Below are 17140 nucleotides of genomic sequence, written 5' to 3' on the forward strand. Positions count from 1 at the left end.
CCACAAGTTGTTTGCTCACAAATCCCTATTCATAGGAAGTGGGTTAGGCTTAAATGTGTTTGTCATATGATTCATGATGCTCTTTTTCATGTTTCAATTCTTATCTTTTATGCGAGCATCATTGAAATCATCATGCCTAGCTAAAAAGGCATTAAAGAAAAGTGCTTGTTGGGAGACAACCCAACACTTTTACCTACTGCTTTTGTGTGTTCACATGATTAAGATACTATATTAATCATGTTTTATTGCTTTTGTTTCAATAAAGTTCCAAGTAAGACCTTTGGGATGGTCTATGGAGATAGTTGATTTGATCTTGCTGAAAAACAAAAAAAATTGCGCTCAGGAAAATAATTATCATTTTTACCACAAGAGTGATAAAATACTGATTATTTTTGCAGAAGATTAATAGACAAATTTACCAGGTTGTCCTAATTATTCAGAATTTTTGGAGTAGCATAAGTATTGTTGGAGTATAGATTACTACAGACTATTCTGTTTTTGACAGATTCTGTTTTCAATGCATAGTTTGCTTGTTTTCTAGTTTCTATGGCTTATATTGCTCAATATAAATTGTGGAAATAATTTGCTACAGTAGGCATTGTGTGGAAACAATTATTAATCTTGTCTTTGACAGTACCAAAGTGAAATGGTTTGCTCTTTATCATACTAGCCTATCTCACGAAGTTTCGTTAAGTTTTGTGTGATTGAAGTTTTCAAGTTTTGGGTGAGATGTCGATATGAGGAGAATAAGGAGTGACAAGACCCTAAGCTTGGGAATTCCCAAGGCACCCAAAGTTAATATCCAAGGAGGATCCAAGCAACTAGGCTTGGGGATGCCCCGGAAAGCATCCCCTCTTTCGTCTCCAACATTATCGGTAACCTCACTTGGAGCTACATTTTTATTCGTCACATGCTATGTGTTTTGCTTGGAGCATAATTTTATTTTGTTAGGACTTGCTTGATTTTATTTATAATAATGTTTTTCATCTTTTATTTTAATAAAATTGGCAAGGATAGCCTTTGCCATGCTTATCTTGCAAGTATATGAGTTGCTGTTTCAAAACAGAAAGTTTATCGATGTTGAAAAAATTCCCGAGAAAGGTCAGAATGTGATAAAATGTTGAAACTTTTTGCACAATAATATCTGATAAATTTTATACAGCGTGGTAAATTTTCGTAATTTTTTGTGTTAAATAATTATTGATACTCTTGCATTCTTTACAGACTGTACTGTTTTGGCAGATTGTTGTTATGTTTGCATTGTTTGCATATGTTTGCTTGTTTAATGATTCTATTTGAGGATAGGAGTATTAAATATGCAGAGGCATTTAGTACGCAATGTTGAATAATAATTTTAGTGATTTTCTACATTAGAGAATGATAAGGTTTTTGCATTGGTTTATACTAACTTATCTCACGAGTTCTTGTTGAGTTTTGTGTGGATGAAGTCTTTAAGGTTTAGGGAAACCGTGATATAAAAGGAATTAAGGAGACAAAAAAGCTCAAGCTTGGGGATGCCCAATGCACCCCAAGATAATATTTCAAGGAGTCTCAAGCATCTAATCTTGGGGATGCCCCAGTAGGCATCCCACCTTTCTTCTTCAACAATTATCGGTTAGTATCGGTTGAGCCTAAGTTTTTTCTTCTTCACATGATGTGTGATATTCTTGAAATGTCATTTTGTTTTGCTTGTTGTTTTAATAAAAATACTTAGATATGGAAGTTTTTAAATAAGAGAGAGTCCTCAAATAGCTACCATTTACATAACTACTCGCTTGATATTCACTTATATCTTTTTGGAGTAGCATGTCATTTACTCTTGTGCTTCACTTATATCCTATGAGTAAATTGTTGAATGAATTGAATACCATGAAGTTGAAATTATATCATCTCTAGTGATAGCTTCACATTGGGTTTAGAAAGTGAAATCTTTTGAAGCTTGACAATCACAATATTGGTCATACAAGCAATTCATGAATAATTACTATAAGGAAGAGAACTTTCACGTGCAAATACACTATCTTGGAAATCTTTTGTGATTGTGAGCCCCCATCAAAATATGATATGCCAAAATTGTTGACGTTGGACATGGAAGACAACATGATGGTTTATGTTTGTTCATATTCACATACAAGTTATATTGTCATATATCCTTCAACATGTGGTGCTTGCCCCCCATCCTTTCTAGCCAAAAATTCCGCACCAAGTAGAGATACTACTTGTGCATCCAAAAACCCTTAAACCCAAATCTTATTTTCAACAGTCCACCATACCTACCTAAGGATTAAGCAAGATCCTTCAAGTAAGTTGTCATCGGTGCAATAAGGCAATAAAAATTGCTTCTGAAAGTGTTAGATCATTTAGTGTAAGATAAAATTGAGCATTGTACGAAATTGTGATGGTAAATAATAAAAGCAACAGACTGCATAATAAAGGTTGCTACCATAAGGGGCAATATAACGTGACGTTCTTTTGCACTAAGGGGTTGAGCATACAAACAAATAAGCGCATGGCAACCTCTGCTTCCCTCTGCGAAGGGCCTACCTTTTACTATTATGTATTTACTTTCATGCAAGAGTCAAAGTTTTTCACTCTATTCCTTTTTATTTTTCTCTTTTGGCAAGCATCATGTGGTGAGGAAAGATCTAGGCACATATATGTAGTTGGATATGTGTAGCATGAGTTATTATTGTTGACATCACCCTTGAGGTGAATACATTGGGAGGCGAAATTATAAGCCTCTATCTTTCTATATGTCTGGTTGAAACGTTTTGATCATGTGTATGCGGTGAGTGTTAGCAATCATAGAAGACTATATGATGGTTGAGCATGTGGAGCTCTTACTTAAACTCTGTTGAATAAGTTGAATTACAATTGCTTGGTGACTGAGAACATAGGCTGTTGAGTTTCAAGAGAATTCGTTGTTTGAACCTTAACATGTGAATTGGTTGCTACTTTAACATGAGAAGTTTTATAAGAAAGAATTGTTCTTATGATGCTAGGAAAAGTGATTGAAATTGTCATTGATCAAACTTGTGCACTTTGCTAGCATTCACGCTTCATAATTATTTCTTTTATCAATTACCTACTCGAGGACGAGTAGGAATTAAGCTTGGGGATGTTGATACGTCTCCAACGTATCTATAATTTATGAAGTATTCATGCTATTATATTATCATTCTTGGATGTTCTGCAATCATTTTATAGCAACTTTATATCATTTTATGGGACTAACCTATTGACCCAGTGCCCAGTGCTAGTTGCTGTTTTTTGCTAGTTTTTTACATCACAGGAAATCAATATCAAACGGAGTCCAAACACCGCGAAACTTTTTGTGGATTTTTTCTAGACCAGAAGACATCCAATGGGTCAAAGCAGCACCTGGGGTGCCCTAAGTGGGGCACAATGCACCAGGGCATGCCTGGGTTCCCAGGCACGCCCTGGTGGGTTGTGCCCACCTCGGTGGCCTCGTGTACCCCCTCTTCACCCTATAAATAGTCAAATATTCCAAAAACTCTCGGGGTAACCCTAGATGAGAAGTTCCGTTGCCGCAAGCCTCTGTAGCCACCGAAAACCAATCTAGACCCTGGTTCGGCACTCTGCCAGAGGGGGGAATCATCACCGGTGGCCATATTCATCATCCCGGCGGCCACCACGATGAGGAGGTAGTAGTCCAACCTCGGGGCTGAGGGTTTGTACCAGTAGCTATGTGTTTAATCTCTCTCTCTCTCTCTCTCTCTCTCTCTCTCTCTCTCTCTCTCTCTCTCCTTCTCGTGCTCTTGAGATGTCATGATCTTGATGTATCGCGGGCTTTGTTAATATAGTCGGATCATATGGTGGTTTCCCCTCTCTATCTTGTTGTGATGAATTGAGTTTTCCCTTTGAGATTTTGTTTTATCGGATTGAATACTTTTATGGATTTCAGAGCACTTGATATATGTCTTGCATATGAATACCCGTGGTGACAATGGGGTATTATTTTGATTCACTTGATATATGTTTTGGCACTCAACTCATGGATTCCCGAGGTTACATTGGGGTAATCTACGCATAGGGGTTGATGCACGTTCATGTCTTTGTTTCTCCGGTAGAAATCTTGGGGCACTCTTTGAGGTTCTTTGCATCGGATTGAGTATTATGAATCTGAAATTATTTGGTGTTATTTCAGTACAAACTGTTGGATAGATTGATCGGAAAGAATAGCTTTGAAGTGGTTTCGTACCCTACAAACGATTTCTTCTTATGTTCTCCGCTAGATAGGAACTTTGGAGTGATTCTTTGTTGCACGTTGAAGGATGGTTATATGGTCCAATTATATTAGCATTGTTGAGAGATTGCACTAGCGAAAGTACGGACCTTAGGCCTCATTTTAAAGCATTCCAATACCATTTGTGCTCCATTTTATCAATTGCTACCTTGCTGTTTTTTATTGCTTTTATTACAAAAATCAATATCTACTATCCATATTACACTTGTATCACCATCTCTTTGCCGAACTAGTGCACCTATACAAATTACCATTGTATTTGGTGTGTTGGGGACACAAGAGACTTTTTATTATTTGGTTGCAGGGTTGTTTGAAAGAGACCATCTTCATCATATGCCTCCCACGGATTGATAAATCTTAGGTCATCCACTTGAGGGAAAATTGCTACTGGCCTACAAAACTCTGCACTTGGAGACCCAACACGTGTCTACAAGAATAAAGTTGCATAGTAGACATCAACCCACAAGTATAGGGGATGAATCGTAGTCCTTTCGATAAGTAAGAGTGTCGAACCCAACGAGGAGCAGGAGGAAAAGATAAGCGGTTTTCAACAAGGTATTTTCTGCAAGCACTGAAATTTTCGGTAACAGATAGTTTGATAGCAAGGTAATTTGTAACGAGCAATAAGTAGTAATGGTAAAAAAATGTGCAGCAAGGTAACCCAATCCTTTTTGTAGCGAAGGACGGGCCAGAACGGTCTCTTATAATAAGCAAAGCGTTCCGGAGGACACACGGGAATTTCATCTAGTCACTTTCATCATATTTGTTTGATTCGCGTTCGTTACTTTGATAATTTGATATGTGGGTGGACTGGTTCTTGGGTGTTGTTCTTACTTGAACAAGCCTCCCACTTATGATTAACCCCTCTCACAAGCATCCGCAACTACAAAAGAAGAATTAAGATAAATCTAAACATAGCATGAAACATATGGATCCAAATCAGCCCCTTACGGAATAGCGCATAAACTAGGGCTTAAGCTTCTGTTACTCTGTCAACCCATCATCTAATAGCTACTCCAGAATGCCTTCCCTTAGGCCCAAATATGGTGAAGTGTCATGTAGTCGACGTTCACATAACACCACTAAGGGAAACAACAACATACATATCATCAAAATATCGAACGAATACCAAACTCACATGATTACTTATGACAAGACTTCTCCCATGTTTTCAAGAACAAAAGTAACTACTCACAAATCATATTCAGACTCAAGATTAGAGGGGTGTTGAATAGCATCAAGGATCCAAAAATATAATCTTCCACCAAATAAACCGACTAGCATCAACTACAGGATGTAATTCACACTTCTAGCAACCCACAGGTGAAGATGAACTAGGGTTTGAGATGAGATGGTGCTGGTGAAGATGTTTGTAACGACCCTAACCTGATAAGATTCGATGTCTCTGTGCTCACTGTGCTAGTCCCTGGATCGACTCGCTAGCACACACAGTACATATGGATATCAAATGACAAGTGCATCATTTACTATAACGTATGATCCAAAATTCATAAAGTATTACAAACTGAGTAGCACATAGCTAACTTTATTCAATAATAATAGCGGAAAGGTAGCATAATAAACGATGAGTCCATTAATGCCCACTGGAGAACATGTTGAGTGAAGACTCACGACCCTATTGTATCTCACTGATCACCTGAATATCCTGCAACATGATAAATTGCAGACACAAGGGTCAATACATTGAATGTATTGGCAAATCACACAATATGATATAGCAAACCTACATCCACAAAGCAATGTATGACAAACAAAACACACAAGTTAGTTTGGAGAAGAATGTCTTCACCTACCTCAACTAACTGAACTCAGAACCGCCTCTAATTTATTCGCCCAAGATAACCCAAAAGATTCTGTGTAATCATGACAAGAACTTCAGAAGTATCTCAATTGCGCTATGTCAGTGGCGCATTCTCTAGGAACAATAGGGCGCTCTGCCAAGGACGCATTCACCTGATTTATGTTTCGAAAACTAAACCTCGCCTCAAGTGCGCTCTGTCAATGGCACATTCTCTAGGGACAATAGAGCGCTATGCTAGTGACTCATTCACCTGGTTAATAAACCCGAGCCTACGGCTATAAACACTCACCACTTTCATGGATCACTCGACACATGCCCATGTCTACTGTAGCAAGCCAAATCACACCATCACATAATATAATCAATACCAAAACATGACAACACGGGATGCACATATCAGGCCAAACATATATCATAACATAAAACCACACATGCATATTAGATTATAGGATGAGCAAAATCAAAAGTGCAAACTTGCCTTGAACGGTGTTGAAGTACTCTAATGCTTAATTCTGATTCGCTTCACACTCCGGACAATCTATACGATTAACAAAGGCACCGATAAATAAATCGTACTCACATAACCCACAATAAAGTCGACAACAAGGAATTCAAATAAAAACTTAAATAACATAACATATTAGTAGGCATATCTCATTTACATGCTAGTAGGATCAAAATGCAAAAAGAATCAACTAATTTGGATCTACGATTTAAAAGATATAGCCTTCGGAAGGTTGAATTCAAATTTGAGCAAATTCACATTTAAACAGTTCAAAAATGTGAAATTTTGGTTCTACAATATTATCCTGGTCTTTATGAGTACACAAGAAAAAGAATAGCTGAATTTGGAGTTACGGATCTCAAAATATACCTAAATGAGAATTCGGTATGGAATCTGCAAAGAAAATTTATGCCATATAGCGTTCTGGGAAGAACTGTCGCGGCTCCTGCGACGTGGCCACATGGCGGGCTACTAACGGCTGAGAACCATTCGCTGCAAAGCTTAAACGACGACCGTTCGCTATTTAAAGGAAAACAGTTTGAATAGAAAAAAATGACCTCTAGACGGTCCAACTTAGATTGGACGGCAGGGATGACTCACCAGAGGAACAAGGACAGGGCATCGCCGGAGTTGAGGAAGAACGGCGCGGGGTGGCTCGGGTCTTGACCGTGGCGTCGCTGGGGTTAGCTCCGGGGATCGGGGACGACGGGACAAGATGAGGAGGTAGACGGAGAACTCCAAAACGTCCTCCAGGACGACCAGGGCTTCTGTACCGCCGGCGAGGACCGGCTGGAGCGACGATTGATGGCGGCAACCTTCTGTTGAGGTCGTGCACGTCTCTACACTGCTCCCCTGTGCCAAAGATAGGGTCATGGAGGTAGAGGGAACCGGATAGATGAACTAGGAGGTGCAGGAGGTGCTAGGAGCCCGCGGTGGCGATGAACTTGACTGGCGGCGGCTCCAACAAGATCTGAACGAGGCGAAACGGGCACGGGAGGCGGCGATTTTGGCAAAACTCGAGCAAGGAGGAGTTGGGGCTCTTATATAGATCAGATATCGTGGCCTACAGGTCAAGTATCGATCGATTCGATCCGGTTGCGGTTCTGTGATCAACAGTGCTCGAGAAGTACACGGCGATGCAGGCAAGATGACATGCGGGCCAGGGCAGTCAGTGGCAGAGAGGTGAAAGAGGAAAAAAACAAAAAGGTTGTGGAGTGGGTTGCGGCTGTGCGGGGAAAGAATGGGTTGGCCTGCTGCCGCTTAGCGCGCGCGTAGGCAAGGAAAAGTTGGGCCGCAGTTGTGCTGCCCGACGGCACAGTGCACGCGGTTTAATTTTTTTTAACTCTGCTACAAGAACTAAAATGGTTAAATAAAATAAAAAAACTAATAAAATCATAAAATCACACGGTAAAATATTATTACTAATATATAAAACAGTGAACAGTTTTTTAAACACGAATGCACTTTTGAAAGAAAACAACAATTATGCAATACAAGCATATAAAGAGCATTATAATGACAACTACAAAATTATTTTGAGTTTCAACAACTCCAAAATACTTTCTGTAAACTCCAGAATATATTCTTAGCATTTTCCAAATATAATTAATAGGGGAGAAGTCATATTATCTCCACTCCAAATATTTTGCCTTGAGTTGGAAAACACTTCGAATAAACAGAAAATTCAATTATGCATAGAAATCATGATGAAAAGTAATGATCCTATTAACACACCAAATCTGAAAATTTGGGATGTTACAATGTTGATGAATATTGGTCCTCCCACGATGAGAGGATCGCTGGTGATGATGATGGCTTCGATTTCCCCATCCCAGAGGGAAGTTTCCCTGGTGGAATCTCTCCACCGGAGACCAAAAGTGCTCCTGCCCAGGTTCCGCCTCGAGATGGTGGCGCTTCGTCCCGAAACCGTCCTTCTAATTTTTTAGGTCAAATGGCACCATATAGGAGAAGATGGGCCCCGGAGGCCCGCCAGGGGCGCCACAAGCTCGGGGGGCACACCCCCAGGCTTGTGGTTGCCTAGTGGGTCCCCCTCTGGTATTTCCTTCGCCAATAATTTATATATTCCAAAATAATTCTCTGTCAATTTTCAGCTCATTTGGAGTTGTCCAGAAAAAGTGCCTCCAATATAGCCCTTTCCGATCCAGAATTCCAGTTGTTGGCGATCTTCCTCTTCATGTGAAACTTGCAAAATAAGAGAGAAAGGGCATAAGAATTGTATTATAAAGTGAAATAACAGTCTATAATGCAATAAATATCAACATAAAAACATGATGCAAAATGGACTTATCAGCAACCTAAGTTGATGTAGCTCCTCACATTAGGATTCAGAGTGAGATGGCCATTCATATTTTCCCATGGTGTTTTCACTAACTTTGCAGGCTGATACTTGTCATAGCATGCATATGGTGTCTTGCACTGCTTAGTTTAGACATCATATACACAATATTTCTATGTCCTCTACCTAGTATAGATATCATCTATGTGAATACCATCTACTTAGTTTAGACATCATATATGTGAATTATGTCTTTCCATCTGATGACCCACAAGTATAGGGGATTGCGACAGTCCTCGAGGGTAGTATTTCATCCAAATTTATTGATTCGACACAAGGAAAGCCAAAAAATATTTATGAGTCTTAGCAGTTGAGTTGTCAATTCAACCACACTTGGAAAGTTAATTCTTTGCAGCAAAGTATTTAGTATAACAATAGTATGATAGTTTGATAGTAGTAGTAACAGCAACGGTAACAGTAGCAATTTTGTAGTGATTGTGGCAGCAACTACAACAGTAGTAACTTAGCAAAGACAATATGAGCAAACCATAGGCATTGGATCAGTGATGGATATTTGTATGGATGACATTCATCATGTAACAGTCACAACCTAGATACACAATAACTACAATTCATCAATTCGATGTAAGCATATATTACATATATAGTCATACGTGCTTACAATAAGAACTTGCATGACATCTTTTGTCCTACCCTCCTGCTCCTGTGGCAGCGGGGTCCATAAGGAAATCTAAGGGATATTAACTCCTCCTTTTAATAGAGAACCGGATCAAAGCATTAACACATGATGAATACATGAACTCTTCGAATTATAGTCATCCCCAGAGAGTATCCCAATTATTGTCACTTTGGGGTCTACGGATCAAAATAATGGTGTAATCTAGTGGTGTTGTGTAGTTTTCCAAATGTACATTATATCAATGCTTGACATCACAACAACATGCTACGGATGATGAGACTCATGTCTTTTATGTCTTTTAATCCAAAAACAATTATTCCATTATAGTTTAGTACACCATATGAAATTAACTTGTAAGTTGTTTTTGTACCAATTTTTCAGCCCATTTCCCCACGTTTTCCCAATACATTACCACTTTTATGACCATTTTCTAGATTATCTGTATGTTTTGTGATAGATAATATTTCATATATATGCACAGGACGTGCACATTCTATTATCAATCGTGTAGTACATCACTGTCATATATACTGCAGTTGCAAAAAATCATTCAGTAATATGACTATGTAGTATAGTACATACATTAGTAGTACGTCATTTCATCTAACAGAAACAGAGTCGATAACAAAAACTACTCGTAGAAATGGGTGGGTTTAGGCAGCGAAGCAAGCTGGTTGATCCGGAGCGCCACCGTCGGCGACCTGAATGCACATCTACCATTAGGTTAATTTCGACGGTGCCTTAACTAGCATTAAAGGTTTGACGGACCAATGGCAGAGCATTTTACGTCGTTTATCATTCAAAACATGTGTCACCATCGGCTAAAAAAAACATGTGTCACCATCGGCTAAAGAAAACATGTGTCACCATCTATGATCTATGAACCACTGCTCTCTGCGTCTTCTTTCGTACAAAAAAGACGTTTTCTCAGCCCTGAGCTTGCCGCCTTCGACCTTTTTCATATCTTAACAAGACAACGCCACAGCACTCTCATCTGATTCTTCTGTGACAGAGAAACATCATAGCACGTCCAAAGTCCACGCCACTTCATTTATCTTATGGATCCGAGAATATTTACAGAACCGCAAATGCTATTCTGAAGAAGGTAGAACTCAAAGTTTCCAAATGCAACTCAATTAGAAAGAAAGAAAGAAGAACAAAAAAATAGGCAAAAGGGTCTCCTCAACTTGGATGTCGCGCTGTAGAAGCAAGCTCTTTGGCAGCACGCACATCCAATCTTTTTCCGTTCACTCCCCAGTTAACAAGTCAGACTGTCATGAATTCCCCAGCCAGCTCAACTCCGAGTTCCCTTGGATTGCGAACCCACATCCCTCGCTTGAAATGTCCTCACTGACGCGGTCGCAATCACCATCCACATCCTCTAATTTGTCTGCTGAATGGCTTTCTCCCCTCGGACAATCTGCATACAACATATAGGTAAGAGGAGGAGCATAAATTTGGCAGCTTTTGTTTAAATTATTTTTCAGCGAATTCTGCCGAAAGCAGTAACTAATTAAGATCTACAGGGAGTTATAAATGCTGATCTTACAAATAAAATGTCAGGTTGGTACGTGTGAACAGAACAATTAGGACAAGGAAAGTTTACATACATATTTGCCAGGCACAGGATTTTTGTAGATAATGAGTGCGTCCCCTGCCTGAAGACCATGTGTCTTCACAAATTCACCTGTCAAAAGAGCAGGATGGCTCAATTAATCACGTGCTCATACTTGGAAAATATTTAAAATTGAAATCACTTCCATGTTGAAGCATATACTTGTAGAATCCAGGATGTACATTCTGCTTTTGTTGTTTGGCCAGAACCTGAAATAGCATTGCATCAGTATGATAATACAATTGCAAGGGTCAGCATTTGAGTCAACCTACAAATGTATTGGTTTCTCCATGCCATGACTAACTATCATTAACCAACACCCCAGTTCTTCCCCAAGATTTTGTTTTCTATAATTAAGTCACCGTATTCAGGTTTAACAACCATAATTTACCAGGGTTTTTTTTTCAAAATTGTAACCACTTCCATGTTGAATTTGCATGTGAAAGATGCCATAATATGAGTGTACGACTGAAAGGGTACCTGTACTTAAATTTCCACGTAATCGGAAGCACCATGTCATCCATCTGCAGTATCACAGGATCCCTTTCGCACAATGGTGGAAGACTAGCTTCTGCATCCTTCTGAAAAACAGTTGATGATTATGTTACAAACAATAATTCAGACTGCATTAGTTTTTTCACAGAGCATCATGATAGCATATACCTTGGGTAACACAATTCTTCCTACATTTGCAACATCACTCTTTGTCAATTCCTTGCGCAAAATAACTTGGTATTCTCCAGAGTTGAATTTCTGAATGCCCCCATGCACGCAGAAAAGGAAATAATGTGTTTATTATGAAAGAAGTATATGTCCATTTAATGTATCAGAATCCTGATTGTGCATTTTAACTATCGTACGATTTTACAATCCACCATTTGCCATTTCGCTATTAGCTTAGGTCAATGCAGGAAAGAAATATGTACGGTAAATCTGACTAAGAAAACATGTTACGTATGGTGTGTTACTTACACTGGCACAACTTTCATGACCTTGCTTCAACTCTGGAAGAGCGTCAACTGTTTCACATTTAAGTTCAACACCATTTCTGGCATCCATTTCGTCCTTAATTGTAGCTACTCTAGCAGGCATGTCCTGTGTAGTAGCCATTTTACAGTAATATACATTAGGCAGGGGCATACAATCTTGAAAGATTCTCTAAACCTTGAAGGGTTCACATATATACCTCTGGAGCCTCAGGTTCCTTTGTAGGTAGGGGTCCTTCCATGGGAGGCATATGAGCAGACATGTTTGGTGCCAGGGATGTTGTATTAAATGACTCAATCCCGAAGCTGGGTATAGAACCTGCATTTTAGATAGGGTATACAAAAACAAATTAAGGCGATCTTGCCTAGAAACCCATCATTAGTAGCCCCACATTTACAAGAATGAGAAATCCTGGTTATTACTAGTTGATGCCTCAGTTCAATGCAAGAACAAGAGATGTCAGGCCAGGCCGACTACCAATTACCAAAACAACCCAACCACACAATATGCACCGAGTACGGAAAGATATAAATACCTCAAAAACTAACTTGCTTGAAGGTCATAGCTACATAAATGACACCACATGAAATAAGCTCAATTGAATTTCTAGTAGGAAGAAGCTCTACTTATTGTTTATGACTCTTAACTCTCTAGGTGATGATAGAAAATCCAAAATGCTTTCAGCTTTTTGGGAGGAGAAACCATTCCATTTCTGTTTCTCTTTACCTAAAAAGCATAGCGGGTACCATGCATTGTTGTTCATTAATAAAAGAAATGGGGCACAGAGTAGGAGTTGAGGTGAGTAAAATTAAAATGTACCTGGATCTTTAGCCTGGTTGTTATCAAGGCTGAAAGGGTGGGTGTGCTCCTGATTAGGTGCAGGATAGTAGCTATATGCATTCTTGTTAAGCATGTAATGGGTCCAGAAAGCATAGCAAGGAGATAGGCTGTAATGGTATGCATTGGCAGTAGCTGTGGAAGGAGTGCTCTGCACAGCAAGGGACGTGAAGGCACTGGTAGACGCACTCCAATCAGCAAACCCCCTTGGCGTCGGAGGCTGGCGAACAGCATTGTGTGTAGATGCATCAGGTCCAGGTCCTGCAGGTGAGATGTACATTGTAGTTTCTTGTAAGGCCACCGATCAGCGATAAGAAAAGCAAATGACAGAGTGAGCCATAATGTACTAGTAGTAGATTAGGCAGCAAGACATTAGACATGTGGTATTATATTTACATATACAAATATACAACGACAGTACAATGACAGTTGACATCACCATGGCACGGTCATCAGTAGGTATCTTGGTCTCTTGTCTCCAATAATAAATAATAAATAAACAAACAATAAAACCTAAATCGGTCTACGCGAGTTGCAAAATCAAGCAAGTGCCGTTGAATCAGACCGCAGCAGGAATGTAGAATAAAGAATATGACCTCGAGCGGCTACAGATAGATTCTGGGGCTAGGCACATGGTAGATCGACAAAAAGGAGCCGAATTTGGAAGGGATTACCGTACCCTAAATCCAGCAAAGCGGGCGCGCATTGGCGGTTTCGGCAGGTAAAAACGCGAATGCGCGATTAAAGAAAGAAGAAGGGAGGACTGACCATTGAGGGGAGGAAGGGGAAAGGGGAGGTTGTGGCTGTGGTTGGGGTTCTGCGTGTGCACGGCGGCGAGGAGGGCTTGGTACTGGAACTGGTGCGGGTGGCCGGCGCCGGCGCCGGCGCCGCCGCCGCCGCCGCCGTCGCTGGGCCTGCCGTCGCCTCCCATTCCCCTTGGCCTTTGGCAGACACCTCTACTCGCGCATCTACCAGCCAAGCCCTGGCTTCTCTCTCTCCTCTGGCCTCGGCTATGGGTGGGAGGAGGGGTGGTAGGGTAACCCAGGCAGGCAGAGGCGGGGGCACGGGAGTGAGGGGAGGGGAGGGAAGGGTGGTGGTCACTGACCTCTTCTCTTCTATCTATCCTTTCCTTCCCTTGGCTATTTGGGAGAGTTTTACAGTTATAAAGCTTGGACTCTTTCCTGGCTTCGCCCGTCCATCTCTCCCCCTCTCTGACTCTCTCTCCCACCCTTTCGTTGCCACGGTGACACACGTGAGTTATAATTTCTTTGTTAAAACTTTGATAAAGTTATTAGTAAAACTTTGAGGGCCAAAGAGAAAATGCAATTTCTTGGAGAGAGAAAAGCTCTACCTTTTCGGATCTAAAACTCCCTGTAAATTATCGTAAGGATGCACGTAGCTTCGTCAGTGTATGTTATACTTTTTTTCATAGTGCATATTACACATTCTAGTGCAAGAGGGGTGACATAAATACCATGAAAAGTATGACATGGCTTGATTGCATCTGCAGTGATAAAACTTCGCTGCACATTATCACATGATCTTCTATGAAACAGAGCCTTTTATAAACTGAATATGGTGTCTCACCGGCGGATCCACTCCAAGTGTCATACTTCTCCTTCTCCACGTGCGGAAGGCGTCGCCACCTTGTGATGATTTTACGCTCTTGTTTCATACCTCCTCTCTCTATCTCTCTCTCTAGATTAAGGCTTTCATGTTGTTGTCGAAGTTGAAGGGAGCAGTTGTATTTCTCCTTCGAACCGTGTGACGATTAACGTTGATGTGTGTAGAGAAAGAGATGTACCGAGAAGCGTGTAGTGGTATGTAGGGCTAGGGAGGGTGGAGATTGATTATAAGTATTAGGTGGTGGGTAGGAGAACCATGGCTCAACTTGAGATGATTGTGGAGGAGAAGATATCATATCACCCTCTTCACGAGATTTGACGCAAACAAATTTGACAATTTGTTGCTAATGGCCAACAATGACATTTGTAATATTCAATCTTCAAGATGAGATAAAGATGTGATCCACACATCTCACAAGAGGGCGAATTATCAAAACGTCATATGTATCATGTAACGTCACAGAAGTACACTTTTTTGCCATATATATCTACCGCCCTAGTTTTGACCTTTGTTTTATTAAAGAAAACCATATGGAGCTTATGTAGGTGCAGCCCACAAAACCTCTTGAGTTTCACGACGAGCACACGAGAACAAAGTTAATCATGTTCACCAATTTACATGTATTTGGAATCCCTCAAACACCACTTTGAAATAGAAATATGCCTGCCGAACTCTAAGGTGTGGTCACTTGACTAATTACTTGTATGGTGCACCTTAAAATGAAAAACTATTCAGTCTGTAGGGTGGTTTTGCAACTATGACATGTATGTGGCTTGTTGACATTAATTGGTTGCTAACAAAGTGCCATGTATGTTGGGTGTACTGTCATTTCATAGAACATTTGCTTCGAGGGTATACTGTGGATTAGACATATTGCACAGAGACCAACCGTAGCCTATAACCTAAGGTAACTACTTGAAACATAAAATGGAAGTTAAATGAACCATTTGAACAAGCCAACAGCAGGCATCGGCTCAAAGACCAACCAACCAAAAATTTAGGTGAGTTATTCGAAGGACGTTTCTCGTGAATGATCTCAGTTGTTGTGTTCGTATTGCGTTTGTATCTACCATATATATTTAACAATGACAGACAACGAAAATCATCGCCCATGCTCTTCTTTGGCTGGCTAGGTCATCCCAACAACTGAGTCAATAGAAAGGCCAACCACACCCTCCACGGTACACGACATGTACCATCTGAACATGGTACTCCTACTCGGAACAACATGAGGTGAACCTTGATGTCCGAGCAAATCATAGAGTCTGAATACTGCGGAAGTGAGCCCAACTACCTATTGTAATGGGTTGTAAAACTTAAGTCCCGATGGACGCTTGATGCTTTTGATGCTGCTAGTTCTTTGTGAAGCGAACCGACTTATGAGTAACATATATAGATGATCCTTGCCCATAGCTTTCCTTGACGACTTACTTTTTATGACATGAGACTAAAACATAAAACAGAAGTTATGTGAACTGTTTAAAGAGACCAACCGCAGGCATTGTCTCAAAGACCGCCAATTGGCGCAGAGATCAACTGCGGGCCTGAAGTTAAGTGAACTATTTGAAAGATTTTTCCTCAACTGTCTGCAAATTATTATGCTCATACTACGTTTCTATTTGCCTTGACAATGATCATTCACATAGCTTTCCTTGTCGATTTACTTTTGATGACATGGGACTCTATTCATGATGACCCCTATAACTACGCAAAGACCAACTAAAACTATAAGTTAAACAAGCTGTGTGCAGTGGTTGGCCGCTGATTTGCATAGGGTGTCTGGTACGCGCCTCTTTCATGCTCCAGCCGGGTTAAAAGAAAACCCGAACGTTGCCTGGTCGCGATCCAACTATTTCCCTTAATAGTACCCTTATTAGCATGCTTACTTACAAACTCAGTTTACTGGAGGACGAACCCAATAAAAGGCATCGACACATTTGCCCCCATTTCTATTTTCCTTACACAATGTAGCTTCCATCTCATATACTTATAATTTTGCATGTTCACAACAGAGGACCAACCTCTGTGACATCTGCGTAACATATCCTAACCATGCCATGACAATGGTGCAAATTTTGATCATCTCAACATTATCGTCCCGACTGACCATGAGTATGGATCGGTACACCTATAGATTATGCAGTGCACTGCATTGAAAGAAATACTTAACATGTCTAAACATATAACTTTGACATGTACAGAAAGTTCCATGTGTCGCCTACTAGCAACTCAATAGATGCTTTAGAAGAGGCTTTGACGTTTGTGCGCCTAACGGGTCAGCATATGAGACAAAGATAGAAGATCGAAAGGGTCACACTTTAATAAACGATATCAAATGGGACCTCTTACTTTTTGTCCATGCTGTGAAAAAGGGTGACGATTTTTGTTTCACATTCCCGCGTGGAAAAAACCATGCTACCCAAGTTTACACCCATGGATCACAATGGCATTGGAATGCAACTATACAGTAACTATACACACATGT

General features: G+C 40.3%; 1 protein-coding gene across 1 annotated transcript; it reads right to left on the reverse strand.

The window, feature by feature from the left end:
- Positions 1–10612: 10612 nt before the first annotated feature.
- LOC123147707 (B3 domain-containing protein IDEF1) lies at positions 10613–14146 on the reverse strand. Its single transcript, XM_044566988.1, has 9 exons — positions 13798–14146; positions 13012–13290; positions 12392–12510; positions 12178–12300; positions 11869–11958; positions 11686–11786; positions 11368–11414; positions 11201–11277; positions 10613–11010 (listed from the first exon to the last, which is right to left on the reverse strand). Exons 1-9 carry the CDS (start codon positions 13958–13960, stop codon positions 10972–10974), a joined length of 1038 nt encoding a protein of 345 aa, XP_044422923.1. The 5' UTR covers positions 13961–14146; the 3' UTR covers positions 10613–10971.
- Positions 14147–17140: the final 2994 nt, after the last annotated feature.

The sequence above is a fragment of the Triticum aestivum genome, chromosome 7A (assembly GCF_018294505.1).
Source record: "Triticum aestivum cultivar Chinese Spring chromosome 7A, IWGSC CS RefSeq v2.1, whole genome shotgun sequence".
NCBI lineage: Eukaryota > Viridiplantae > Streptophyta > Magnoliopsida > Poales > Poaceae > Triticum > Triticum aestivum.

Coding starts and splice junctions, on each gene's coding strand:
- LOC123147707 (XM_044566988.1), bottom strand. CDS start 13,960: ATGGGAGGCGACGGCAGGCCCAGCGACGGCGGCGGCGGCGGCGGCGCC. Junction 11,787..11,868: donor GAAGAATTGTGTTACCCAAG/GTATATGCTATC, acceptor ACTGTTTTTCAG/AAGGATGCAGAAGCTAGTCT. Junction 11,278..11,367: donor GTACATCCTGGATTCTACAA/GTATATGCTTCA, acceptor CTCTTTTGACAG/GTGAATTTGTGAAGACACAT.